The sequence below is a fragment of the Callithrix jacchus genome, chromosome 2 (assembly GCF_049354715.1).
Source record: "Callithrix jacchus isolate 240 chromosome 2, calJac240_pri, whole genome shotgun sequence".
NCBI lineage: Eukaryota > Metazoa > Chordata > Mammalia > Primates > Cebidae > Callithrix > Callithrix jacchus.
In genome coordinates this window covers 69,109,266-69,136,212 of record NC_133503.1, presented here as the reverse complement: position 1 = coordinate 69,136,212, position 26,947 = coordinate 69,109,266, and the positions used below count along the sequence as shown (strand labels likewise).

General features: G+C 44.4%; 2 protein-coding genes and 1 pseudogene across 23 annotated transcripts in view; 1 reads left to right on the top strand and 2 right to left on the bottom strand.

Moving 5' to 3' along the window:
• UIMC1 (ubiquitin interaction motif containing 1) overlaps window positions 1–688 on the bottom strand; it is a 177,608-nt gene extending 176,920 nt beyond the window's left edge. For 4 of the 5 annotated variants that reach the window (XM_078364662.1, XM_008990253.4, XM_078364671.1 and 1 more), the window contains exon 1: window positions 166–288. The gene's annotated coding sequence lies outside the window, so the exon portion shown is untranslated. Of the gene's footprint in view, window positions 1–165; window positions 289–405 lie in introns of those variants that run through there. The other variant, XM_078364667.1, reaches the window with a different exon arrangement.
• The window catches only part of ZNF346 (zinc finger protein 346), a 56,719-nt gene continuing 30,191 nt past the window's right edge, over window positions 420–26,947 (top strand). For 13 of the 18 annotated variants that reach the window (XR_013532011.1, XR_013532009.1, XR_013532010.1 and 10 more), the window contains exons 1-3: window positions 420–628; window positions 25,771–25,874; window positions 26,414–26,506. Coding sequence is in view for 15 of the 18 variants with exons in the window: in XM_017969640.4 (XP_017825129.1) it covers window positions 454–628; window positions 25,771–25,874; window positions 26,414–26,506 (372 nt within the window). In the remaining 3 variants the exon portion in view is untranslated. Of the gene's footprint in view, window positions 629–894; window positions 964–16,914; window positions 16,921–25,770; window positions 25,875–26,413; window positions 26,507–26,947 lie in introns of all 18 variants that reach the window. The other 5 variants (XM_078364675.1, XM_078364673.1, XM_035290645.3 and 2 more) reach the window with 2 other exon arrangements.
• Window positions 13,737–14,328, bottom strand: LOC108590534 (large ribosomal subunit protein uL23 pseudogene; annotated as a pseudogene).

Genomic DNA, 26,947 nt, shown 5'->3' with positions numbered 1-26,947 from the left:
CCCATTATTAGCAGTAATACGGAACCTCAGCTGTACTACCACTTACTAGCAGCGAACTCTTGAGTTAACCATTTCTAGGCTCTGGGTGTTTCCCTGTAAATGAAACGGCGAAAACACTCCCACTTAAAGGGACCTTGAGAACGAAATGAAGTGTTAAAGACTGACCGTGAGCAAAGTGAGAGCCCTGAGTCAAAACCGCACGAGTCCCTCCGGGAGGGAAGTCACTGCTGTGGAATCAGCGACGGGTTTCCGAATCTACAGCACACGCTCCGGAGTCCCAGAGGTAGCAAAGAAAAATAAGCGCCAGGTCCCGCACGGCGGCGCTGGTGCAGCGCCCAAACCTCGCGAGATTTGTTAGCCGAGCCAAGTTTCCACCCCCTCCACCCCGCCCCCATCTCGCGATACCTAGGCGCCTGAGCGGCTTTTGGCCAACGGTTAGGGCTCGCGAGGAAGATGGAGTATCCCGCACCGGGCACCGTGGAGGCCGCAGACGGCGGAGGGGCCGGGCCTTATAACAGCTCCAAGGAGCTGGAGCGCCAGGAGCCGGATGGGGTGCGCTTCGACCGCGAGAGGGCGCGCCGCCTGTGGGAAGCAGTGTCCGTTGCCCAGCCAGTGGGGAGGGAGGAAGGTGAGTCGGAGGCAGGAAGCCCCTCACGCGCCCACGCGGCTCGCCGGGAGCGGCGGAAGCGCGGGTGGCACCGTGAGCCGGCCTCCGGGTGTGCGGTCACACCCCCTGGCCCGCCTCCTTCCGTGCTGCGCCCCGGGACTCCCAGACTTGTGCTCCCCATCCGGGCGCTGGCACCCCAAGAATCGGGCCCCCAGCGCGTTGAGGATGAAGGACCGCTCACGCTCAGGCCCTGGATTTTTCCCCTCCTCAGTCATCATTCATCACAGCGCAGTTTTTCCCAAACTCGAGGACTGTCATCCCTATACTTGACCTTTCGGAGACCCACAGCCTTTGCTGTGGCACTCCCCGTAAGCCGAGCCAAGTGTCCCTCACCACTCTTTGACTCCTCATCGTCCCAATCTCCAGATTTCCCCCCGAGGGTCTCTTGCCTCCCTCCTCTCAAGCCCCACACTTCGAGGGCTCTGGAAGGCCTTCTCCTTACCCCCTGAGTTCCTCCTGTTCTTGGTGACTGAACCCTGACTTACTCCTGTTTCTAGCTCTCTGGCCTCTACTTGCTGGGTCCCTTATTCTAAGGTGGGGACCAGGAGCCCGAGAAACTGGTCTGGGTGTGCTTTGGCTCCAGCTTCTTTATGTCCTACACTTGACCCAGAGTTGCTGAGAACAGCGTAAGCAACGCCACGGCAGGGGTCACTTCTGGGCCGAAGCGTCCCAACTTGGTCTGCACTTGACCTAAGACTGGGTAAGATGGGAGATAGAAAGAGAAGGATGGAAAAGAGCTGTCCTGACCTGCTTTTGTGACCCCTTTCACCGTCCTTTGTAGAGCCGGCTGCTTAATGCTAACCCAAATGTACAAGAACTTTATCTGAGCTTCTATGCTAACCCTGTCAGGTATATGCAGGGAAATCAGATTTCTCCAGTGATTTGTTTGCTTGCTGAGCAGACTGTCTTGGAAAGTTTAATATGCTGTTTGTGAACTAACTGCCCTGGATAAAATTGAATTTTTGGCCATATCTAAGGAAGATATGTTTAAATTAGGGGTGGTACACAGACCTATACCTTGGTATATACTTCACCAATTTAAAAACAAGTCTAGCCTGTCTCCTAAGTTAATGTATTTTATATATATACACACACATATATATCTGAAAGAGACAGGGCCCCAGAAATGGTGTGTGTATATATATGTTTTATACACACACACCCCATCACCCCATTTCTGGGGCCCTCTCTCCTTTTATATATACAAAAAATAAGGCCCTCTCTCTTTTTTTTTTTTTTGTGAGTGGGTCTCATTCTGTCACCCAGGCTGAAGTGCAGTGGCACAATCTCACTGCAACCTCCGCTCCTGGGTTCAAACAATTCTACTGCCTCAGCCTCCCCAATTAATTGGGATTACAAGCAGCCACTATCATGCCCGGCTAATTTTTGTGTTTTTAGTAGAGATGGAGTTTCACTATGTCGTCCAGGCTGTTCTCAAACTCCTGATCTTAAGTTATCCGCCTGCCTCGACCTGCCAAAGTGCTGGGATTACAGGCGTGAGCCACTGCGCCCAGCTCTACTTTCAAACTTGTTTGGTAATTTCCTCCCCCAACCCCAATTTTCCTTTCATTAATTTGATAAACATTCACTGATGCCTGCTCTGGACCCAGAACTGGTTGGGCTTCAGAGCTACAGCTTATCGGAGGAAGATACTGCCCTTGCCCTGGGGAGGTTTGCAATCTAGTCCAGGAAGCAAACACCAAAACAGTTCCAGTGTAATGTAAGGGATGCAGTGATGAATGTTTTAAGAGTTGGGGGTGAACAAAAAGAAAGTGATGTTTGCCCTGGATCTTGAAGCAGAAAACACAGAGACTGTGCTTTGAAAAGTGAACTGTCTGCTTATGTGTGTATGAGTACAGTGGCACTGTTATGATCCAGTTCATTTCCCTGTTCTCCTCACTTCTTCCACATACATGAAATCTAGGTAGATACCTGCAACACTAAGTTCTACTTACCCTTTTTTTTCTTCTAGCCCTTTCATTGAGTTATAATTTATATACCACACAACTCACCCATTATATCTCCAATGATTGTTAGCAAATGTACAGAGTTGTATAGCCATTACCACAATCCAGTTTTAGAACATTTCCATCAACCCGGTTAGTTCCTTTGAGCTCATTTATATTAAATCCCCACTCCCACCTCCTGCCCTAGGCAACCGGTGATCTGTTTTCTGTCTAGGGTAGTCTTTGGAGTTTGGCTTCTCAGCATGTTTTTGAAGTTCAGCCAAGTTATGGTGTGTATTAGTACTTCATTACTTTTTGTTGATAAATAGAATTCCACTGTATGACTATAACACATTCTATTAATCCATTCATTAGTTCTAGACATTTGGATTGTTTCCTGTTTGGAGTTTTTGTGAATAATGCTGCTATGAACATTCATGCATAAGTTTTTGTGTGAACATACGTTTCTTTTCTTGAGTATATCCCTAAGAATGGAATTGCTGGCAGAGCACGGTGGCTCACGCCTGTAATCCCAGCACTTTGCAAGGCAGAGGTGGGCAGATCACCTGAGGTCAGGAGTTTGAGACCAGCCTGGCCAACATGGTGAAACTCCATCTCTTAAAAAAAAAAAAAAGAATGGAATTGCTGGGTCATATCATAACTCTAAAATATCTTTTTAATTTTTATTTTTTATATTTTTATCAAAATGATCTTGTCGCAGTAACTCTAATATTTTGAAGAACTACCAAACTGTTTTCCAAAATGGTTTCACCTTTTATATTTCTGCCATCAGTGTGTGAGGGTTTCAATTTTTCTATAACCTTGACAGCACTTGTGTTTTTTCATTATAGTCATTCTAGTGGGTATGTGGTGATACCTCATTGTGGTTTCCCACAGACTGATGATAGTGAGCACTTTTCATGGGCTTACTACCCATTTGTAGATCTTTGGTGAAATAATCTAGTCACATCATTTGCCTATTTTGTAATTGGGCTGTTTGTCTTCTACTGAGTTGTAGGAGTTGTCTTCGTATTCTAGGTATAAATCTTTTATAATAGATATGATTTCCAAATATTTCCCCCTGACTGTGATTTGTCTTTTCATTTTCTAAACAGTGCCTTTTGAAGCACAAAAGTTTTAAGTTTTGATGAAATTAAATTTTTCAATTTTTTTCTACTGTGTATTGTGCTTTTAGTGTCATGTCTAAGAACTCTTTATCCTAACCCAAGATTTCAGAAATTTTCTCTTACAGATTTTCCTTTTCTTACAGTTTTAGCTCTTTACCTTTAGGTCTATGAATTATTACTATTGCAGAAAATTAAATAAAAGGTTCCTCTTCAAAGCTTTTCTTTTAGTTCATTACAAATAATAGTTTCTTCAAAGGTTAATTTACTTTAAAGCTTCTGCTAATTATCTTAAAGTAGCTGTTAGTCATAAAAAAGAAATAAGTGCATCCCATGTTTTTAGTTCTTATACTTTAACCTAGATATTTGCCTTGACATATCTGGACAAGCCCAGGCAAGTCTTAGGTCAAAGCTTATTCCCCTTCCTTATTTGAAAATGTTATCGCTTCTCTAAGCATTCCTCAAGTTACTTCCTCTTTTCCTTTGTTCTCCTCTGCCTTTGTTTCTTTAGAAAATTTTCAAGTTTTTAACCAATCAGGTCAGGCATAGAATGTGAGGTCCCATTCTGGCCAATGGAAACCGGACACAGCAGTAGGACGATTGCGTTAGGTTATGAAAGTTATAAATGTCCCCGTCTCCTTGTTCAGGTGTGCTCTCATGGCAAGACTGCCAGCGAGGTGCACCCTTCCTGCAGGAAGTAAACAAGCCTTGCTGACTGATCCATTGTCTCGCTGTGGATTTTTCCTGACGTTATAAACCCGTTTCAAACAACTATTATTATTTTTCAGACAGGGTCTCACTCTGTTGCCCAGGCTGTAGTGCAGTGGCATGATCATGGCTCGCTGCAGCCTTGACCTCCTGGGTTCAGGTGATTCTAGCACCTCAACCTCCTGAGTAACTGGGACTATAGGTGTGTGCCACCACCACACCCAGTTAATTTTTTTTTTTTTGTAGAGACAGGCTTTCACCATGTTGCTTAGGAGGTCTATAAATTATTTTGAGTTAATTTTTTAAGTATAGTATGAGGTAAGAGTCAACATTTTTCTTTTTGCATTGTGTTATATGATTATCCTAGCACTACTGGTTACAAAGACTATCCTTTCACTGTTGAATTGTTTTGACACTTGTGTTGGAAACCATTGGACAATAGGCCTAACGGTTTATTTCTGGACTCTCAATTCTGTTCCACTGATCTATATGCCTATTCTTGAGCTAGTACCACACTGTCCTGATTATTGTGACTTTAGATCAAGTTTTAAAATCTGGCAGTGTAAGTCCTCCAATTATGTTATTTTTCCAAATTGTTTTAGCCATCCTCTTATGTCCTTTGCATTTTCACATAAATTTTATTTTTATCCTATTTTTTTTTTTTTTTTTTGAGATGCAGTCTCACCCCATCACCCAGGCTGGAGTGCAGTGGCGTGATCTCAGCTCACTGCAACCTCCGCCTCTTTGGTTCAAGCGATTCTTCTGCCTCAGCCTCCCAAGTAGCTAGAATTACGAGCACATACCACCTCAGCCTCCCAAAGTGCTGGCATTACAGGCATCAGCTACCACGCCCAGCCCCTTCCTCATCTTGTTTCTGAAAGAGTTTGTGAATTTGTGAAGGATGGATTGGTAATTTTTTTTTTTTTGAGACAGAATCCCACTCTGTTGCCCAGGCTAGAGTGCAGTGGGGTGATCTCTGCTCACTGCAGCCTCCCTGTCCCAGGTTCAAGCGATTCTCTCGCTTCAGCCTCCTGAGAAGCTGGGATTACAGGTGCACACCACCACCCCTAGGAGGCCCCCATGCCCAGCTTCCCTATCTAGGTGTCTTTTCTCCAGCAAGGAGTCAGCATGCCCCACTCAGGGTCTCAAGCTCCCTCACTGCCACTGGAGGCTGTGTGGCCCCCGAATCTTCCCATCTACCTCTACCCTTAACCTGGTTCTGAGCCACAGAGGAGACAGAGAGGAAGGAGCACAACAGTGCTACCTGTTGGGCCTCATACATGCACCTGCAGCCCACAGGGGAGGGGATGAGGAAGTGGAGCCACCCTCCCTCATCAGGGCAAGTGGGACTTGGGACCATCTCGCACCACCAGCATGGAGAAGCGGACACTAAAGCATTCACCAGGCTGCAGCCTCAGACACTGGCAGGGGCTGGCGCGGCCCCGCTCCCCTCCCACTCCCCCATTTCTGCCTACCCTGTTTTGACCAACCCCGTTTTAAACATGTTTCAACAGAAAAAAAAAAAAAAAAGACAGATTTTCACCATGTTGGCCAGGCTGGTTTTGACCTCCTGATCTCAGGTGATCCACCTGCCTCGGCCTCCCAAAGTGCTGGGATTACAGGCATGAGCCACCACACCCAGCAGGCAATATTTCTTTTCACAGTATTTTATAGAAGTGTCAACCTACAAGGAAGAGGCTAACACACAAAATACGATTTAAAGAATTGATTTTTAAAGGCAAAGAAATGTGGACAACCATTCTATGTAGTCAGGGATGTTAATTCAAAAAATAAAAAATGTGAACAGAGAGTTGGACTGATAAAAAGTTGTTTGTTAAGAATTCTCATTGATTTACAGAAATAACATTGATTAGTGATTGGCTATACATTGTTATGCTATAGGATGCAGGATATATCAGGTGGGGCATTATTAGGTTAATTCTTAACTACCTGTGGCGATAGCAAGCAGGGGTGTTTTTTTTGTTTTTTTTTTTAAGACAGAGTTTCACTCTTGTTTACTGGGCTGGAGTGCAATGAATAGCACAATCTCAGCTCACTGCAACCTCCATCTCCCGGGTTTAAGCGATTCTCCTACCTCAGCCCCCCAAGTAGGTGGCATCACAGGCGTGCGCCACCATGCCCAGCTAATTTTTGTATTTTCAGTAGAGACCATGTTGGCGAGACTGGTCTCCAACTCCTGACCTCAGGTGATCCAACTGCCTCAGCCTCCCAGAGTGCTGGGATTACAGGAGTGTGCCACCATGCCTGGCCTAGCAAACAGTTTTGATTGATGAATCATAGCTCAAAAAGGGGGAGTAGGAAGTGATTGCTGTCTCATTTTACTATCTCTCTGGGCCTGATTATTTAACAGGACTTGTATTCTTTAGATGAAAGTTATTTTCTTTGCTTTTAGCTGTTACTGGACATTTAAAAAAAAAAAAAAGAAAGAAAGAGAAAACAAAAAAACAACAATGAAAAAAGAAAGTTATTTTCTGACCAGCCTGGGCAACATGGAGAAATCCGGTCTCTACTAAAAATACAAAAATTAGCCGGGTGTGATGGCACACACCTGTAATCCCAGCTACTCAGGTGGCTGAGGCACGAGAATCGCTTGAACCCAGGAGGTCAAGGTTGCAGCGAGCTAAGATTGTGCCACTTCACTCCAGTCTGGACAACACAGTTGAGACTCTGTCTCAAAAAAGAAAAACAAACTTATTACCAGTGAAGCTACTTGGGTCTAGGCTTTTCTTTTCTTTTTTTAAAAAAGATTCTCTATTTATTTATTTATTTATTTATAGACAGGGTTTCTGTCACCCAGGCTAGAGTGCAGTGGCACAGTCATAGCTCACTGCAGCCTCAAATTCCCTCAAACTCAAAGCTAGGACTACAAGGGCATACCACCATGCTCAGCTAATTTTGTGTGTTTCTTAATAGAGTCTCTTGCTCTATTAAAGACCCAGGCTGGTCTGGAACTCCTGGCCTCAAGTGCCTCCTGCGTCAGCCTCTCAAATGGTTGGGATTATATGCATAAGCCATGGTACCCAGCTGGTTTGGGCTTTTGTTTGTGGAAAGATTTAATTATTCAATTTATTTACTTTTTTCTTTTCCTCAGTCTCGCTCTGTTGCCCAGGCTGGAGTGCAATGGCTTGATCTCAGCTCATTTTAGCCTCCAACTCCCAGGTTCAAGCAATTTTCTGACTTGCCTCCCTAGTAGCTGGTATTACAGGCACATACCACCACACCTGGCTAATTTTTGTATTTTTAGTAGAGATGGGGTTTCACCATCTTGGCCCAACTGGTCTTGAACTCCTGACCTCATGATCTACCCGCCTTGGCCTCCCAGAGTGCTGGGATTACAGGCATGAGTCACTGCACTTGCCTCGACCTCCCAGAGTGCTAGGATTACAGGCATGAGCCACTTGACCTGGTCTCTTTACCTAAGTGTACTCAGATTTTTTTTGTTTCTCCTTATGTCAGGTTTTTTTTTTTTTTGAGACAGGGTCTTGCCAGGCTGGAGTGCAGTGATGCTCACTGCAGCCTCTGCCTCCCAGGTTTGAGCAATTCTTCTGCCTAGCCTCCAGAGTAGCTGGAATTACAGGCATGTGCCACCATGCCTAGCTAATTTTTTTCTATTTTTTAGTAGAGATGAGATTTCGCTGTGTTGGCCAGCCTGGTCTCCTGGCCTTAAGTCATCCATCCACCTCTGCTTCCCCAAGTACTGGGATTACAGGCATGAGGCCCCTGATTATTTCCTTGGTTAGTCTAGCTAAATATTTGTCAGTTTTCTTGATCTTTTCTAGTTTCTAAGGTGAGATCTTATGTTGCCGATTTGAGACCATTCTTTTCTGATATAGATGTTTAAAATTATAAATTTATCTCTCAAGCACTTGTGACATTATAAGATATATATATATATGTATATATTCCTCCACGGTTCCTGGCTCATCACATCTTCTATAACGCTTGTAATTTCCTCAGTGACTAGAGTGGTTAAGATTGTCTTCTGTTAAAACATTTGACCTTTTTGTCCTTAGTTCCTGAGACACCTCTGGAACTGCTCCAGAGCAAGAACGGTGAAAGACAGGCTTTTGTTATTTATAACAAGCTCCTTTCAACCACACCTGGGTACATTTTAATAGGGTGATTTTTGGAAAGTCTCTGAATTACCACATTCTGGTTGTCTGGTTGCCATGGGAACCAACCTTGTGCTCAGAGGGTTGAAAGTTACAGCCCCCCATGGGGGAGAAAGAAGTGGAAGGTCGAGTTGATCATGGACACACAATGATTCAATCAACCATCCCTACATAATGAAGTAGGAAAAAAAAAAGTTATTACCAGTGAAGCTCTAGATTACCACAATCTGGTTGGCTGGTTGCCGTGGGAACCAACCATGTGCTCAAAGGGTTGGAAGTTACAGCTCCCTCCCTGATAGGGGAGAAAGAAGCTGAAGGTTGAGTTGATATGGATAGCTGATGATTTAATCAACCATCCCTACGTAATGAAGCCTTCATAAAAACCCAAAGGACTGAGTTTGGGGGCTTCCAGGAATGTGAACAAGAACACATTCAGGTGCTGGAAGCGTGGCATACCCCAGTTCCATGGGATGGAAGCTCCTACACATGAGACCCTTATAGAGCTGGCCCTATATATCTCTTTATTTGTATCTTTTAACATATCTATGAGGTTGGTCTGACACAGTGGCTCCTGCCAGTAATTCCAAAACCTTTGGAGGCCGAGGTGGGAGTGTTAGTGGCCGTTAATCTCAATTTCTGCCTCCTCAGAAGAAAGAATTTGACCAAAGGGGTACAAGGCAGAGTGAGAAACCAAGGCAACTCTTAGAGCAGGAGTGAAAGTTTATTAAAAAGTTTTAGGGGCCAGGTGTGGCGGCTCACGTTCATAATCCCAGCACTTTGGGAGACCGAGGCAGGTGGATCACGAGGTCAGGAGTTCAAGACAAGCCTGACCAACATGGTGAAACTCCGCCTCTACTGAAAATACAAAAATTAGCTGGGTGCGGTGGTGTGCGCCTGTAGTCCCAGCTACTCAGGAGGCTGAGGCAGGAGAATGGAGTGAGCTGAGATCGTGCCACAGCACTCCAGCCTGGGCAACAGAAAAGACTCCTTCTCAAAAATAAAAAATAAAAATTTTTAAAGAGACCAGGTACGGTGGCTCACGCCTGTAATCCCAGCACTTTGGGAGGCTGAGGCGGGCAGATCACAAGGTCAGGAGGTCGAGACCATCCTGGCTAACACAGTGAAACTCTGTCTCTACTAAAAATACAAAAAATTAGCCGGACATGGTGGCACGCGCCGTAGTCCCAGCTATTCGGGAGGCTGCAGTGAGCTGAGATCGGGCCACTGCACTCCAGCCTGGGCGACAGAGTGCTTCTCAAAAAAAAAAAAAAGTGAAAAAAATCAATTAAAAAATATTTTTAAAACTTTAGGGCAGGAATGAAAAGAAGTAAAGTGTACCTGGAATGGGGCCAAGAGGGCGACTTGAAAGAGAGGAGTGCATTGTTTGACTTTTGACTTACAAGCTGGCATGCTTCCGGGGTCCTGCGTGTTACTTCTGCCCTGGTTTTTCCCTTGGGCGTGCGCTGTCTGCATTCACAGCGGCCTGCCAGTACTTGGGAGGGGCTGGAGGCGCAGTGTGTTTACTGACGTTGTGCACATGCTTATTTGAAGTGTTTTTCCCTTTCCAATAGAGTGTTACCAGTTCAATGCTGCCGTTTTACTTTTTATTGCGCATGCTTGAGCCCTCTCGCCTAACTCCTGAGATCTTATCCGGAAGCTGCTGATCACCAGTTTGAGGTGCTTTTTTGTTTTGAGACGGTCTCACTCTTTCGCGCAGGCTGGAGTGCAGTGGCACGAGCTCAGCTAACTGCAAGCAATTTTCCTGCTTCAGCCTCCCGAGTAGCGGGGATTACAGGCATGCCCCACGATGCCAGGCTACTTTCTTTTTTTTTTTTTTTTTTTTTTTGAGATCGAGTCTCGCTCTGTCGCCCAGTCTGGAGTGCAGTGGTGCCATCTCAGCTCACTGCAACCTCCGCCTCCCGGGTTCTTGCAGTTCTCTTGCCTTAGCCTCTAGAGGAGCTGGGACTATAGGCACAAACCGCCACGCCCGGCTAAGTTTTGTATTTTAGTAGAAACGGGATTTCACCGTGTTGCCCAGGCTGGTCTCGAACTCCTGAGCTCAGGCAGTCCGCTCACCTCGGCCTCCCAAAGTGCTGGGATTACAGGCATGAGCCTCCGCTCTCGGCCGATTTTGTATTTTTAGTAGAGACGGAGTTTCTCCGTGTTGCTCAGGCTGGTCTCAAATTCCTGAGCTCAGGTGTTCCACCCGCCTCAGCCTCCCAGAGTGCTGGGATTATAGTTGTGAGCCAGTGCACCTGGCCTCAGGTGTTTCTATCCATGAGGAGACTGCCTTTCCCTGACGTCTCCTGTGACTAATCATTATTTTAGAGACAGTTTAATAATTGCCTGACCATCACCTGATGGTTGCCTGATATTCGTGGTTGTAGGGGACCCTTTTTCCTTCTCTGTTCATGTCTGCCTAGCTAGCTACTGTAACAGGAAGATCGCTTGAACTCAGGAATTAGAGACCAGCCTGGGCAACATAGGAAGACACCATCTGTACCAAAAAAAAAATTGAAAAGCTGGGTGTGGTGGTACGTGCCTGTCTTCCCAGCTAGTCAGGAAGTTGAGACAGGAGGATCACTAGAGTCCAGGAAGTCAGTGAGCTGTGACCACCCTACTGCGCTCCAACCTGGGAAACAGAGTGAGATCCTGTCCCAAAATATATTAAATAAATGTATAGTTTAGATTAATAACTGTATGTATTTTCTTGAGTTCTAAGCTGCTCTAGCAAATTAGATGAAAACATGGAACCTGCAATTGTCATCAGAAGTAGGGCTCAGTCTTGTAGGAATAAGCCCTCAACCTGTAGGATCTGAAGCTATCTTCAGGTAGATAGTGTCAGAATTGATTTGAACTAGACACCTGACTGGTGTCTACTGCAGAATTCGGTGCCTGGTTTCTGGGAGGAAAAAACCCACACATATGGTCACAGAAGCATTCTGTGTTGTAAAAGTAAAGTAGGATAAACTGAGTTTTTTTTCTCCAGAGCACTTGTTTAGTTGTAATTCACACATTTTTTAATGCTTTATTTTCATTTAAGTCAGTTCAAAATAATTTCTAATTTCCCTTGTAATTTTTTTCTTTGATCCATGTTATTCAATTTCCAAATATTTGAGAATTTCCCAGATTTCTTCCTATTGTTGACTTCTGATTAAATTCCATTGGATTCAAAGAATATATTTATTAGTTCAGTCCTTTTAAATGGAGTGAAACTGGGCTGGGCGCAGTGGCTCATGCCAGTAATCCCAGCACTGGGAGGCCAAGGCTGGCGGATCATTTGACGTCAGGAGTTCAAGACCAGTCTGGCCAACATTGTGGAACCCCATCTCTACTAAAATACAGAAATTAGCCTGGCATGGTGGCAGGCACCTGTAATCACAGCTACTTGGGAGGCTGAGGCAGGAGAATCGCTTGAACCTGGGAGGCACAGGTTGCAATGAGCCAAGATCGTGCCACACTACACTTCAGCCTGGACGACAGAGTAAGCCTCCCTCTCAAAAAGAAAAAAGGGCCGGGCATGGTGGCTCACACCCATAATACCATCACTTTGGGAGGACGAGGTGGGTGGATCATGAGGTCAGGAGATTGAGACCAGCCTGGCCAATATGGTGAAACCCCGTCTCTGCCAAAAATACAAAAATTAGCCAGGCATGGTGGCGTGTGCCTGTAGTTCCAGCTACTCAGGAGGCTGAAGCAGAAGAATCACTTGAACCCGGGAGGCAGAGGTTGCAGTTAGCCAAGATTGCACCAGGGCACTATAGCCTAGGCAACAGAACAAGACTCTGTCTCAAAAAAAAAAAAAAACTCCAAGGCCAGGCGTGGTGGCTCACGCCTGTAATCCCAGCACTTTTGGAGGCAAGGCGGGTGGATCACAAGGTCAAGGGATCGAGACCATCATGGTCAACATGGTGAAACCCCATCTCTACTAAAAATACAAAAATTAGCTGGGCATGGTGGCGCATGCCTGTAATCCCAGCTACTCAGGAGGCTGAGGCAGGAGAATTGCCTGAACCCAGGAGGCAGAGGTTGCGGTGAGCCGAGATCATGCCATTGCACTCCAGCCTGGGTAACAAGAGCGAAACTCTCAAAAAAACAACAACAACAACAGCATCAAAAAAAAAACCTCCAAAAGAAAGTTTGATTAATGAGGCATGTCTAGCCTGTTGTCCTGTCATGGCCAGGAACACAGTTTTTTAGGTTTCTTTGGAGTTGCCTTGGTCAAGAGGGGTTCTGTGCAGTTGGTGGGGGAACTTAGGATTTTTTTAGTTTACGTATTGAAATTTCCAATTATTACTAGTTTCTGTTTTTAAAATTGTCGATTTTTTCTTGATGCATTTTGAGGCTCTGTTGTCAGGTTCATATATACGTATAATTTTTATATTGTCTTGATGTATTGACCCTTTATTATGTCAAGTCCTTTTTTACCTCATATTTTTTATACTAAAGTCTCTTGTCAGATAGTAACAGAACCATTCTAGCTCTTTTATGATTATTTTTGCATAATATATTTTTTCTATTCTTTTATCTCAACCTCTTTGTATCTTTGAACCTAAGGTATATCGCTCATAGATAGCATATAGTGGGAGCTTGCTTTTTATCCAGTCTGATAGTCTCTGCCTTTTGAGTGTACTGTTTAATCATATTTTATTGATATGAAAATTACATTTTCCATTTTGCTGTATTTTCTTTCTATTTTATGCTTCTCTTCCTCCTTTACTGTCTTTTTTTGTGTTAAGTATTTTTAGTGTACCATTTTAATTCCTCTTGATTTTTTTTTTTTCCCTCTGAAGTCCTTGTCCTTTATTGGGCAATGGGTGAGGGAAGCAGACAGACCGGTTGGACATAGTAGATGGGTGTGTGAGGACAAAATGCTACTCGAAAACCAGCCACCCCACACTCCCCTGAAACGGATGCTAACGTGCTTCAAACTCTGGGCACTGGTTTCACACACAGCCTCTTTGAGGGATGAAAGGGGTTCTTGTAAAGCTTTTTGTTACCCTCAACCATGAAGGCAAGCTCTGAGTTCTGGTTTTCCTAGGACAGTAATGCTAGTCACAAAGATCTCTGGAATGATCAAGGATGGAGGAGTGAGTGGCAGGGTGAGTTTCAAAAGGTTAAGCAAAACAGGAGTCTTGCCCAAGCAGTGGGCAAGTTACAACAACAGTTCCTGTGTATGGCCTCCCACCCAACCAGAAATTGCCAGAGAGGCATGTATATGGTGAAAAGATATACATATATATAGAATTAGCCAGCTGGACTCAGTTTAGATGATCCCAATTTTGTTGGCAACATCCAAAGCATCGTAATCGGGAGCCAGTCAAACAAATGCCTTCTTCTCTCCATGAGGCCGAATCAGGGTGTTGACCTTGGCCACATCAATGTCATAGAACTTCTTCACAGCCTGTTTGATCTGGTGCTTGTTGGCTTTAACATCCACAATGAACACAAGTGTGTTGTTGTCTTCTGTCTTCTTCATGGCAGACTCAGTGGTCAGTGGAAACTTGATGATAGCATAGTGGTCAAGTTTGTTTCTCCTGGGGGCGCTCTTCCGAGGATATTTGGGCTGCCTCCGGAGTCACAGTGTTTTGGGCCACCGGAAGGTGGGTGATGTTTGGATCTTCTTTTTTTTGTGGCTGTGGACACCTTTCAACACTGCCTTCTTGGCCTTTAAAGCCTTCACTTTGGCTTCGGCTTTAAGAGGGGCAGGAGCTTCCTTCTTCGCTTTCAGCGCCATCTTGTGAAAAGGCCCTCTTGATTTTTTTTTTTTTTTAAGTTTCTTATTGGTGCTCTAGGGTTTACAGTATGCATGGTAACTCATCATAGTCTATTTCAAATTAATACTAACTTAATTCTGGTAAAATATAAAAATATTTAATATAGCTCTATGCCCCCTTCTTTGTCCTATTTTTGTCATGTATATTACATCTATATATGTTATAAACCTAATGACTCAGTGTCATAATTATTGCTTTATATAGTATTATGTCCTCTAAAGAAGTTAAGAGAATAAATGAAAAAATATATATTTATAGAGTATTTCATATCAACCCACATATTTACCATTTCTGGTGTTCTTTATTTCTTCTTCTGGATTCAAACTACCATCTGGTGTCACTTCCTTTCAGTCTGAAGGGCTTCTTTTAGTATTTCTTACAAAACAGACCAGTCAGCCGTGAATTTTCTTAATCTTTTTCTGAAAATGTCTATGTTTTGCCTTCATTCTTGAATAACAGTTGTGTTGTATTATTTTATTTTTGAATAACAGCTGTATTGACATAAATTTCACATTCCATAAAATTCAGCTGTCTAAAATGTACAATTCTGTGTTTTTTAGTATATTCACAAAGTTGTCCAACCATCACCACTGTCTAATTTCAGAACATTTCATCACCCAGTAAAGAAACCCTGTGCCCAGGAGCAATCATCCCTAGCAATGACTTCTCTCCTCTCTTTATAGATTGATGCCCATTCTGGACATTTTGTGTAAATAGAATTGTATAAATATGTGGCCTTTTTGTGACTGGCTTCTTTCACTGAGTGTAGTGTTCAAAGGATCATTTGGCTGGATATAGAATGCTTAGTTGACATTTTTATTCTTTTCAACACTTTGAATATGTCATTCCACTGCCAAATAAGAAGTTGTCATTAATTGAATTATTCCACTGTACCTGATGAGTCATTTTTCTCTCTCACTGCTTTCAGAATTTTCTGTCTTTGCCTCTCAACAGTTTGACTGTGATGTCTCTAGGTGCAGCTCTCTTCATATTTTTCCTTCTTTGGGTTCCTTGATATTTTAGAATGTATAGATTAATGTTTTTCATCAAATATGGGAGGTTTGGGGACATTTTTTTCAAATATTCTTTTTTTTTTTTAAGCTGGAGTCTCACTCTGTTGCCCAGGCTGGAGTGCAGTGACACTATCTCGGCTTACTGTACCCTCTGCTTCCAGGGTTCAAGCAATTCTCCTGCCTCAGCCTCCCAAGCAGCTGAGACTACAGGTACATGCCACCATGCCCAGCTAATTTTTTGTATTTTTAGTAGAGACAGGGCTTCACCATATTGGCCAGGCTGGTCTCTAACTCCCGACCTTGTGATCCACCCGCCTCGGCTCCCAAAGTGCTGAGATTACAGGCATGAGCCACTGCGTCCAACTCAAATATTTTTTTCTATTCTTTCTTTCTCTTCTCTCTTCTTCTGAGGTTCTCCTTATACATATATTGTATGCTTAAAGTTATTCCGTAATCTGTGAAGCTTTGTTTGTTATTTTTCAATGTTATTTCTCTTTGTTCTTCAGATCAGCTGTATCTTTAAGTTCACTGATTCCTCTACAATTTTGAACTTGCTATTAAGCTCCTCCAACAAATTTATTTTATTTTATTGAGATGGAGTCTCACTCTGTCACCCAGGCTGGAGTACAGTGGTGGCAATCTCGGCTCTCTGCAACCTCCGCCTCCTGGGTTCAAGTGATTCTCCTGCCTCAGTCTCCTGAGTAGATGCGTGCCACCACCCCCAGATAGTTTTTTGTATTTTAATAGAGACAGGGTTTCACCATATTGGTCAGCCTGGTCTCGAACTCCTGACCTCGTAATCTGCCTGCCTTGGCCTCCCAAAGTGCTGGGTTTACAGGCATGAGCCCACCACGCCTGGCCTTATTTTATTTATTATAATTTCAACTCCAGAATTTCCATTTGTTTCTGTTTATTAGCAGCACGTCATCAGTACCCTTACATTTACTTTATTGCTTTCTTTCTTTATGCCTCCCGAGCGGCTGGGATTATAGGTGCGCACCACCATGCCCAGCTAATTTTTGTGTTTTTTAGTAGAGATGGGGTTTCACCATGTTGGCCAGGCTGGTCTCAAACTCCTGACCTCAGGTGACCCACCTGCCTTGGCCTCCCAAAGTGCTGGGATTACAGGAGGGAGCCACCATGCCCAGCCTCTTCATGCCCTTTTCATTGGATAAAAATTTGAGCTTTTTTTTTTTTGAGATGGAGTTCCGCTCTTGTTACCCAGGCTGGAGTGCAATGGCGCGATCTCGGCTCACTGAAACCTCCGCCTCCTGGGTTCAGGCAATTCTCCTGCCTCAGCCTCCTGAGTAGCTGGGATTACAGGCATGTGCCACCATGCTGAGCTAATTTTTGTATTTTTAGTAGAGACGGGGTTTCACCATGTTGACCAGGATGGTCTCGATCCCTTGACCTCGTGATCCACCCGCCTTGGCCTCCCAAAGTGCTGGGATTACAGGTGTGAGCCACCGCACCCAGCCCAGAATTTGAGCTTCTTTAGACTATCAGCAGTATGGATTTGGCTAGGCATGGTGGCCCACGCCTATAGTCCCAGGTGCTTGAGAGGCTGATGCAGAAGGATCGCTTGAGGCCAGGAGTTCGAATTCAGCCTAGGCAACATAATAAGACTCGGACTCTAAAAAACTAAATTTAAAACAAAAACAGGCCGAGTGCAGTGGCTCTTGCCTGTAATCCCAGCACTTTGGGAGGCCAAGGCAGGTGGATCACAAGGTCAGGAGATCGAGACCATCCTGACCAACATGATGAAACCCCGTCTCTACTAAAAATACAAAAATTAGCTGGGCATGGTGATGCGTGCCTATAGTCCCAGCTACTTGGGAGGCTGAGGCAGGAGAATTGCTTGAACCGGGATCCGGGAGGCGGAGGTTTCAGTGAGCCAAGATTGTGCCGTTGCACTCCAGCCTGGTGACAGAGCAACACTCCGTCTCAAAAAAAAAAAGCAAAAAAATAGTATGGACTGCTAAGTAGACTTAATAGGACCATCTTATTCATTCTTGTAGGTCAAACTGCCCATTAAAATACTTCATTGCCAGCCGGGCACGGTGGCTCATGCCTGTAATCCCAGCACTTTGGGAGGCCGAGGCTGGCAGATCACAAGGTCAAGAGATCTGGACCATCCTGGCCAACATGGGGAAACCCCGCTTTACTAAAAAAAATTAGCTGGGCATGGTGGCTCGCGCCTGTGATCCCAGCTCGCGCCTCGGGAGGCTGAGGCGAAGAATCGCTTGAACCCAGGAGGTGGAGGTTGCAGTGAGCCGAGGTTGCGCCACTACACACCAGTCTGGTAACACAGCAAGACTCTGTCTCAAAAAAAAAAAAAAAAAACTACATTGCCTAACCATTCTTACCCATGGGTAGATTATACCCAACCTCCCTTTCCTACAATCGTTTGAGGGTTTTTTTTTTTTTTTTTGCTTTTGAGACAGGGAGTCTTTCTGTGTCACCCAGCAGAAGTGCAGTGGCAAAATTATGGCTCACTGTAGCCTAGAACTGCTAGACTCAGGTGATCCCCCCATGTCAGCTTCCCCAGGAATCAGGAGCAGAAGCGTGTGCCACCACACCTGGATACTTTTTAAAAGTTTTTTGTAAAGATGAGGTCTTACTTTGCTGCCTAGGTTGGTCTCAAACTCCTGGCCTCAAGCAGTCCTCTAGCCCCAGCCTCCCACAGTGTCGGGATTATAGGCATGGGCCACTGACCCAGCCCTAGGATCTTTTATTTTCTGCTTCCTAACTATAGCTGTACCTAAAAACTCTCTACCTCCTAATAAGCTGGGCAGTAAAAAGGTTTCATCTTTCTAAGGACCATCTTCAGTCAGTTGATGAATTTATATAGAATTCAATTGTAGATTCTAAAGTCACATGTAGGCCTCAGGAATAGCAAGTCATTTTTGAGATGTGTTCTCACTCCATACCAAGGCTGGAGTGCAGCAGTGCAATCCTAGCTCACTGCAGCCTCGACCTCCCAAACTCAGGTGATCCTCCCACCTCAGCCATCTGAGTAGCTAAGATAACAAGGTTGCACCACCACACCCAGCTAATTTTTTGTAGTTTTTTATAGAGATGGGGTTTCACCATGTTGCCCAGGCTGGTCTTGAACTCCTGGGTTCAAACGATCCTCCCACCTCAGTCTCCTGAATAGCTGGGACTATCGGTGCATGCATGCTACCACACCTGGCTTAAATTTACTTTGTTTCCTTTTTTTTTTTTTTTTTTTTTTAAATTTTGGGACAGGGTCCTGCTCTGTTACCCAAGATGGAGACTGGAGTGCAGTGGTATGATCACAGCTCACTTCACTGCAGCCTTGACCTCCTGGGCTCAAGTTCAAATGATCCTCCCATCTCAGCCTACCAAGTAGCTGGGACTACAGATGTGCACCACTACACTGAGCTAATCTTTTTTATTTTTTTTAAAGACAGGGTCCCACTATGTTGCCCAGTCTGGTTCTTGAATTCCTGGGCTCAAGTGATCCTCCCATCTCAGCCTCCCAAAGTGCTGGAATTATAGACATGAACCATCACACCCAACCCTTAAATGTGTTAAGTTTATTAATTATCTTGCTGTCCCACAGAAATTCTCTGTGTCCCTACTTCATCAACCCTGTGAAAAGCAGCCCTGTGCTTCATACTCTAGATTGCATCTCTCAACCTCTGCCCCATACATCTTCTACTTGGCTATCATGTGGATATAAATTAAATCCTGCGAATATTTAACACCTTATAAGATGTAGAATGCAGAAATGTAGTAAAGACCATATTTCTGTGCCACTTGGCTATGGTTGCTGCTAAGAAAGGGCATGGAACTGTGAGATCTTCCTACATCAGTTTTCCTTCATCCATTGTCCAGCTTCATAAGTTGAGAGAGAAGTTGTTACAGTCAAAGTATCTTGCTTCCAGCAAAGCTGTGAAGGAAGCATCAGAGACTGTATGTCACCTATTGGAACATATATGTATTATTCCTGAAGATGTTTCTGGATGCCCAACCTGGTACCATATTTTCAGCCTCTTCAGTGATTTTCTTTTCTTTTTTTTTTTTTTTTTTTGAGATGGAATCTCACTCTGTTGCCCAGGCTGAAATGTAGTGGCACAATCTTGGCTCACTGCAACCTCTACCTCCTGAGTTCAAGTGATCCTCATGCCTCAGCCTCCCAAGTAGCTGGCATTACAGGTGCACACCACCATGCCTTCCTAAATTTTTGTATTTTTGGTAGAGACAGGGTTTTGCCATGTTGGCAAGGCTGGTCGTGAACTCCTGGCCTCAAGCAATTCACCTGCCTTGGTCTCCCCAAGTATTAGGATTACAGACTGAGCCACCACACCCAGCATCTCCAGTGAATGAATGAAAAGTACCTCATTTTCCATATCAAATCTTTCAAATATTTTGCATCCTGGAGAAATAGTTGGCAGTTAAAGTTGTGTGCAAATATCATGGCAAAAAGGATGTGTAGTCATGCTGCCATCTCAGAATTTTGATCTTTTTTTTTTTTTTTTGAGATGGAGTTTCACTGTTGTTAACCAGACTGGAGTGCAATGGCGTGATCTCAGCTCACCGCAACCTCCGCCTTCTGGGTTCAAGCAATTCTCCTGCCTCAGCCTCCCGAGTAGCTGGGACTACAGGCGCGCACCACCATGCCCAGCTAATTTTTGTATTTTTAGTAGAGACGGGGTTTCACCTCGTTGACCAGGATGGTCCCGATCTCTTGACCTCGTGATCCACCCACCTCGGCCTCCCAAAGTGCTGGGATTATAGGCATGAGCCACCGCACCCGACCTATTTTTAGTTTTTGAGACGGAGTTTCATTCTTGTTACCCAGGCTGGAGTATAATGGCGCAATCCTGGTCACTGCAACCTCTGCCTACTGGGTTCAAGTGATTGTACTGTCTCAGCTCCTGAGTAACTGGGATTACAGGCACCTGCACCACACTCGGCTAATTGAGGTTTCTTTTTTTTTTTTTTTTTTTTGAGACAGTCTTGCTGTGTCTCCCAGGCTGGAGTGCAGTGGCACAATCTCGGCTCACTGCAACCTCCACCTCCTGGGTTCAGGTGATTCTTCTGCCTCAGCCTCCCAACTAGCTGAGACTACAGCCACTTGCTACTACGCCCAGCTATTTTTTGTATTTTTAGTAGAGACAGGGTTTCACTATGTTGGACAGGCTGGTCTTGAACTTCTGACCTTGTGATCTGCCCACCTAGGCCTTCCAAAGTGCTCATATTACAGGCATGAGCCACCACGCCTAGGCTAATTGACAATTTTACCTAAGGTTTTTTTTTCCCCTCTGTGGACCTTAGCTTTCTCCAGCCGTATAAACCCCTCAGTTTTTGTGGATCGGGAATTTGGGAAAGGCTTGGTTAGATTGTTCTGATTCAGGATCTCTTACGCAGTTGCAGTCAGATGGTGGCTCAAGTTGAAATAGCAGGGGAATGGAGCTTCTGGGGGCTAGAGCTGAAACCACAGCAGGGTGGAGCTTCTGGAGGCTGGCAAGACATCTGTCTCTTTTCATGTAGTGTCAGGAACTCTCCCTGTGGTCTTGATGCCTGAAATAGTCTGGGCTTCCTCACAGCTTGGTGGCCGCAGAGCAGACTGCTTACATGGTGGCCAAAGACTTTAAAAGCCAACATTCCCAATTTGGTTCCTTTTTACGATTTATATCGGCCGGACACAGTGGCTCAAGCCTGTAATCCCAGCACTTTGGGAGGCCGAGGCAGGCGGATCACCAGGTCAAGAGATCAAGACCATCTTGGCCAACATGGTGAAACCCCATCTCTACTAAAAATACAAAAATTAGCTGGGCATGGTGATGCGTGCCTATAGTCCCAGCTGCTTGGGAGGCTGAGGCAGGAGAATTGCTTGAAGCCGGGAGGCGGAGGTTACAGTGAGCCGAGATTGTGCCACTGCACTCCAGCCTGGCGCCTGACAACAGAGCCAGACTCTGTCTCAAAAAAAAAAAAAAAAAATTATTTCTTAGTGTGTTTATGTTGCTTAGCGGTCAGATCAACTAGTGATTCAACAGGATCTTGTTCCTAAACACCTGGAGCCTATAAGGCCTTGGTCTTATACTCTTGGATCTGTGTGTTGCTAGGGAAGCATATTCAAAATTCAAGTCATTTTGAGATCTACCCTGGCTTTTACTTCCCACGAGGTCCTTTTGCATCTCTTACATGTGTGTATGCAGTCTCAAGGTGGGCCATGAATATGTGGCTAACTTGGGCCCTCTCAGGTCTACACTGTCACACAGTGGCAGCCAGGAACACACCTCCAGCCTTTGGCTCTTCCTGCTTACTGCCTTGGAGATCATCACTTCTATCAACAATATTGCTGCATACAAAGGAAGTTAAGTGATTTCCTTCCTTCTGTGTGGAAGCTATTTGTTTTCACAGCCAACACCTTCTTGCCAGAGTTTCTACACCAACTGTGTGTGGGAGGGGCTGAGAGCAGCCTCACCTGAGCCTGGAAAGTTGAGGCTACAGTGAGCTAACATTATGTCACTGCATTCCAGTGTGGGCACTGTAGCCTGGGCAACCCTACGTTTTTTGTTTTTTTTTTCCCCATCTGGAAAAAAAGAAGCTACTGATTCTACTGTTTTTTCCACGGAGGGGGAAAAAACCTGAAGTCCAGCAGTTTTACAAGCATAAAAGTTGCTCAGATTGTTAAGTCCCATTGGTTAACTTCCAGAGTGCTAAAGTGGCTGGTTTTGTCAGTTTTGTCCTCTTTTATTGTTGCTTTTGCAGGAGAGGATCTCCTCACTCTTCCTTGGCGAGAAGTTCCACCCTGTACTCACCTCATTTTATATTCAACTCGCTTCCTCTACCTGACTTCAAAATTGGGAAGGTCCCAAGGCTCAGTCTCTGAACCTCTTTCCTTCTTCATCTACACTAGGCATTTTCTTCCAGCCCCACAGCGTTAAATATGACTGATATACCAGTGATTCCTCATTTATATTTCCAGCTCTTACCTTCCCCCTTGAGCTTCAAGTGACTGACAGATCTGAATCTCCAACTCATCTCCACCTATGTATCTGATAGACCACTCACACAAACATAACAAAAAGTCTTTAATTTTTCCTCCAAGGCTATCTTCCCCCAATTCTAGTCTATTCACTTGTTCAAGTTCAAAACCTAGGAGTTATCCTTGACTTCTTTCCTTCCTTCACTCCTACCCCCACATCCAGTCTAAGAAATCAGATGTCAAATCTACTGCCGGAACATAATTCCAAATTTCATTGATTTTTCTCCGTCTCCACTGACAACCTGCCTAGTTGAAGCTTCCATCATCTATTCTCTGAAGATTACAACAGCCTCCTTTGTTCTTTCTGCTTCCATTCTTGTCCCCATATAGTCTGTTGACACAATTGTCAGAGTAATCTTTTCAAGGGCAGACCAGATCTCGTCACCTGCCATTACACCAACAATAAAATCCGTAGTTCATACTGTGGCTTATGGAGCCTTGTATTCATTCAACGTGATCTACTAGGCCTCATGCTGACTCTCCAACTTAATTTCCTACCATTCTTCTCTCATTCGCCATATTCCAGGTATACTGGCCTTCTCTCTATTCCTTGAACATGGGATATGCCAAACTCATTCCTGCCTCATAGACGTAATACTATTTCAGGCTGGAAAATGCCTTTCCTGTAAGCCTTCTTGTGGCTGACACTTCTCCATGATGATCTTTTTTTTTTTTTTTTTTTTTTTAGTTTTCAGAGTCAAGGTCTTTCTCTGTTGCCTAGGTGCACTAGCACAATCATGGCTTACTGCAGCTTCAAATTTCTAGGTTCAAGGGATTCTCCCACCTCAGCCTCCTGAGTAGTTAGGACTACAAGCATGCACCACCATGCCCAACTACATTTTTTTAAATCTTTATAGAGATGTGGGTCTCCCTGTGTGTCCCAGGCTAGTCTCAAACTTGTGGGATAAAGCAATCCTCTTGCCTCAGCCTCTCAAGTTGCTAGGATTATAGGTGTGAGTCACCACAACCAGCCCTGTGATGGGCTTTACTAACTCTCCTGCCCCATCATTCTCTATCACGTACTTTGCTTGTTTTCATAGCATGTCTAATTCTCTGTCATTATCTTACTTATTTTTTACTTTATACCCCATCTTATTTGTTGGTATGGCCCCCAGTACTAAGTGCAGTGTTGCCACAAAGCAGGTACTATAAATACATGTTTGTGGACTATGTGAGTGCACTCTCTGAGGCCAAAGAGTGTGTTCCAGCAGAGAGATAGATTTATTTAACAGGTACTTACCTCCTCCTGCTGTGGGTACAGTAATATACTAGATAATGGGATACAAAGTCGCAAATGACTTAGTCCTTGCCCTGTTTAGTCTTTGGGAGTCTGATTCTGAATATGCTTGAAACCCCATCTCTTGAAAAGAACAAAATCCACAATCTCCATGTGTGGAAGTGATGATTGAACACTGATACCTGGGTATTACCTTCCCCATGTGGGTTTCTCATTCTGAGAAGCCTCTGACCCTCTTTTCTTTGTGAGGTGGGGGGAGACAGAGTTTCACTCTTGTTGCCCAGGCTGGAGTGCAATGGCACAATCTCAGCTCACTGCAACCTCCACTGCCTCCCAAATTCAAGTGATTCTCCTGCCTCAGCCTTCCAAGTAGCTGGGATTACAGGCATGCACGACCACACCTGGCTAATTTTGTATTTTCAGTAGAGATGAGGTTTTACCATGTTGGCCAGGCTGGTCTTGAACTCTTGACCTCAGGTGATCCACCCACCTTGGCCTCCCAGAGTGCTGGGATTACAGGTATAAGCCACTGCATTTGGTTGCCTCTGACACTCTTTTATAAGCTCTAGGCCAACTCTGTTTATAGAGTCACTTCTCTTGGTTTTTTTGAGCATAGATAAGGCAGGCAAAGTCTGTCACAAAAGCTTACCATTGTATGAGAAAAATGCAGAAATAAAAAGAGATCTTTAGGGACAGAAATACAGCCCTTCTGCCTAAAAGGGCTGACATAGGTAAATTTTAGATTTTGTGGATTAGGGAGAGGCATCTTAAAAGCTCCCCACCAAGAACCTCCTTCCAGGGCATTGACCTTATTTTTTTTTTGAGATGGGGGCTTGCTCTGTTACCCAGGCTGGAGTACAATGACACTAACATGGCTCACCATAGCCTCGGCCTCCTGGACTCAAGCAATCCTTTTGTCTCTGTCTCAGCCTCCCATGAAGCTGGGATCACAGACATGTGCCACTGCCCCCAGCTAGTTTTTGGTTTGTTGGTTTCTATATAGAGACAGAGCCTCAACATCTTTCCCAGGCTGGTCTCAAACTCCTGGACTCAATCCGTCCTCCCACCTCAGCTTCCCAAAATGCTGGGATTACAGGCGTGAGCCATCATGCCTGGCCTTGATCAATTTTTGGACAAGACCAGGAGATTAAAATATGGGCTTGCCCTGCTCTCCCTCCCAATTTTAGACTCCGCCTCTGCCACATATTGCCAGTGGCATGATAGAACTAATGCCTTGGGAGAGATTTTTACCTCTCCTCAAAAAGGTAAAACTGTTCTCCAGGTCCAATAATTAGCGCAGGTTAATACCATGTTTCCTACAGTGTGGCACTTATGTAATATGTCGTGTGATTTTATTTTATTTATTTATTTTGAGATGGAGTCTAGCTCTGTCACCCAAGTTGGAGTTAGTGGCATGACCTCAGCTCACTGCAGCCTCCGCTTCCCAGGTTCAAACACTTCTCCTGCCTCAGTCTCCCAAGTAGCACTGGATTACAGGTGTGCATCACCACACCTGGCTAATTTTTGTGTTTTTAGTAGAGGCGTGTTGGCCTGGATGGTCTCGAACTCCTGACCTCGAGTGATCTGCCCACCTCAGCCTTCCAAAGTGCTGGCATTACAGGCTTGAGCCACCACACCCAGCCCTGTTATGTAATTTTAAATGTTTCAAAGTCAGATCAAGAACGATGAGAAAGCATTCCCTTTTCGAGTCTTTCAGTCCTCCTGATTCTATCTGGGAAGAAGTTTCAGTTGGGTACTACCATGTCTTAAAACTTCTCAGCACAGTTTCTGAGACAGTTCTGAAACTTAAGACAGTTTCATTCCCTGGGGAATGCTCCAAGCCTCGTTTTTATAATATTTATTTTTATTGGTATCTACTTAAGTTTATGATCTAAAGATTCCTTTTTAAAAGAAGTTCCTAAGTAAAGAAAGTTGGCATACATAAAATTATAATATAAGTAATAGTGTAGGTGGTGTGAGAACATAGCATGAGTCATGGCAGCAGTCGGAGAGGGTGGCTGAGGTCTGCCAGTGTCCTAGTATGGCATCCATTATTCATTGCCTGTGTTTGAGATAGAGTTCAAACACAGTGCTGTTGAGGTAGTGTTTGTCAACTCACTGATTTCTTATTTTCCCCTTTGTAGTGGAACACATGATTGAGAAGAACCAGTGTCTCTTCACCAACACCCAGTGTAAGGTTTGCTGCGCCTTGCTTATTTCTGAGTCCCAGAAGCTGGCACATTACCAGGTATGTCATCATACTTTTAGAACCGCGTTTCTTTTCAGATCCAGTGCTAAGCCCCTCATTCTCCCTGGCTTGCATGGTGAAGTGTAATTGCTTAACCACCCAGATGTTGCCTTCATGCATGTTGGCTTGTGCCTTGAAGATTGACTTAATTTCTCTGAGTCTTATCTCTCCTATCCAAATCAGGATCATTATATGTATATCTTCCCTTGCAGCTTGGCATAGCGTAAAATATGAGCTTTGGCTTTAAATAGATCTGAGTTTGAATCAAAACTCTGCTACTCATCTTGGGCAAGAAACTTCATCATTTTTAGACTTAGCTTCCTCATTAGATGGTCATAATTTTCTCATAGATTGTTTGTGAAGATTAAATTTGATAGCTGTAAATTGCCTTACACAGAGTAGGAACTCAAACTTCCCTCACCTCCTTCTCAAAACTTTTTGTGAGGATGAGTCAGATGAAAATCTAGTAAGTGTTTTTGAGTGCCTTCAGTATGAAGTGGCATTTGGCTATCTTTGATCTTTTTCCTGGGTTCTTGCAGAGCAAAAAACATGCCAACAAAGTGAAGAGATACCTAGCAGTCCATGGAATGGAGACATTAAAGGGGGAAACGAAGAAGCTAGACTCAGATCAGGTAATGCAGCTGCCATATTGAGCCTGCTTGTTTCCTGATGAAGCTAGCCAGCAGGTTGGTGCGATGAACAAGTCAGACTGTCTCGGCTTCAGATCCCAGCCCTGTTGTGTGACTTGGGCAAATCTGTTACTTCATCAAGTCTCAATTTCTTCCTCTATAAAAATGAGGATGGTAACATCAACTACCTTTCAAGATTTTTCCAAATTAAAATGAGGGCAGGTTTATAAAAAGCACCTAATTCAGAGCCTGGCACATAGTAGGGACTAAGTAATGGAGCTGATGTTACATATTACCACCTAGTGGTTTACTGGAGCAAGACAAGAGAAAGTGGAAAGAAGCCAGGCTGCTTACTTTCTTGAGAGCCAGGGAAAAGACCTAAGTTCAGCACTTGGATGTTTTGAATAAATTAGCAGAAGGAACACCTTTCCAAATGCCTGCTCT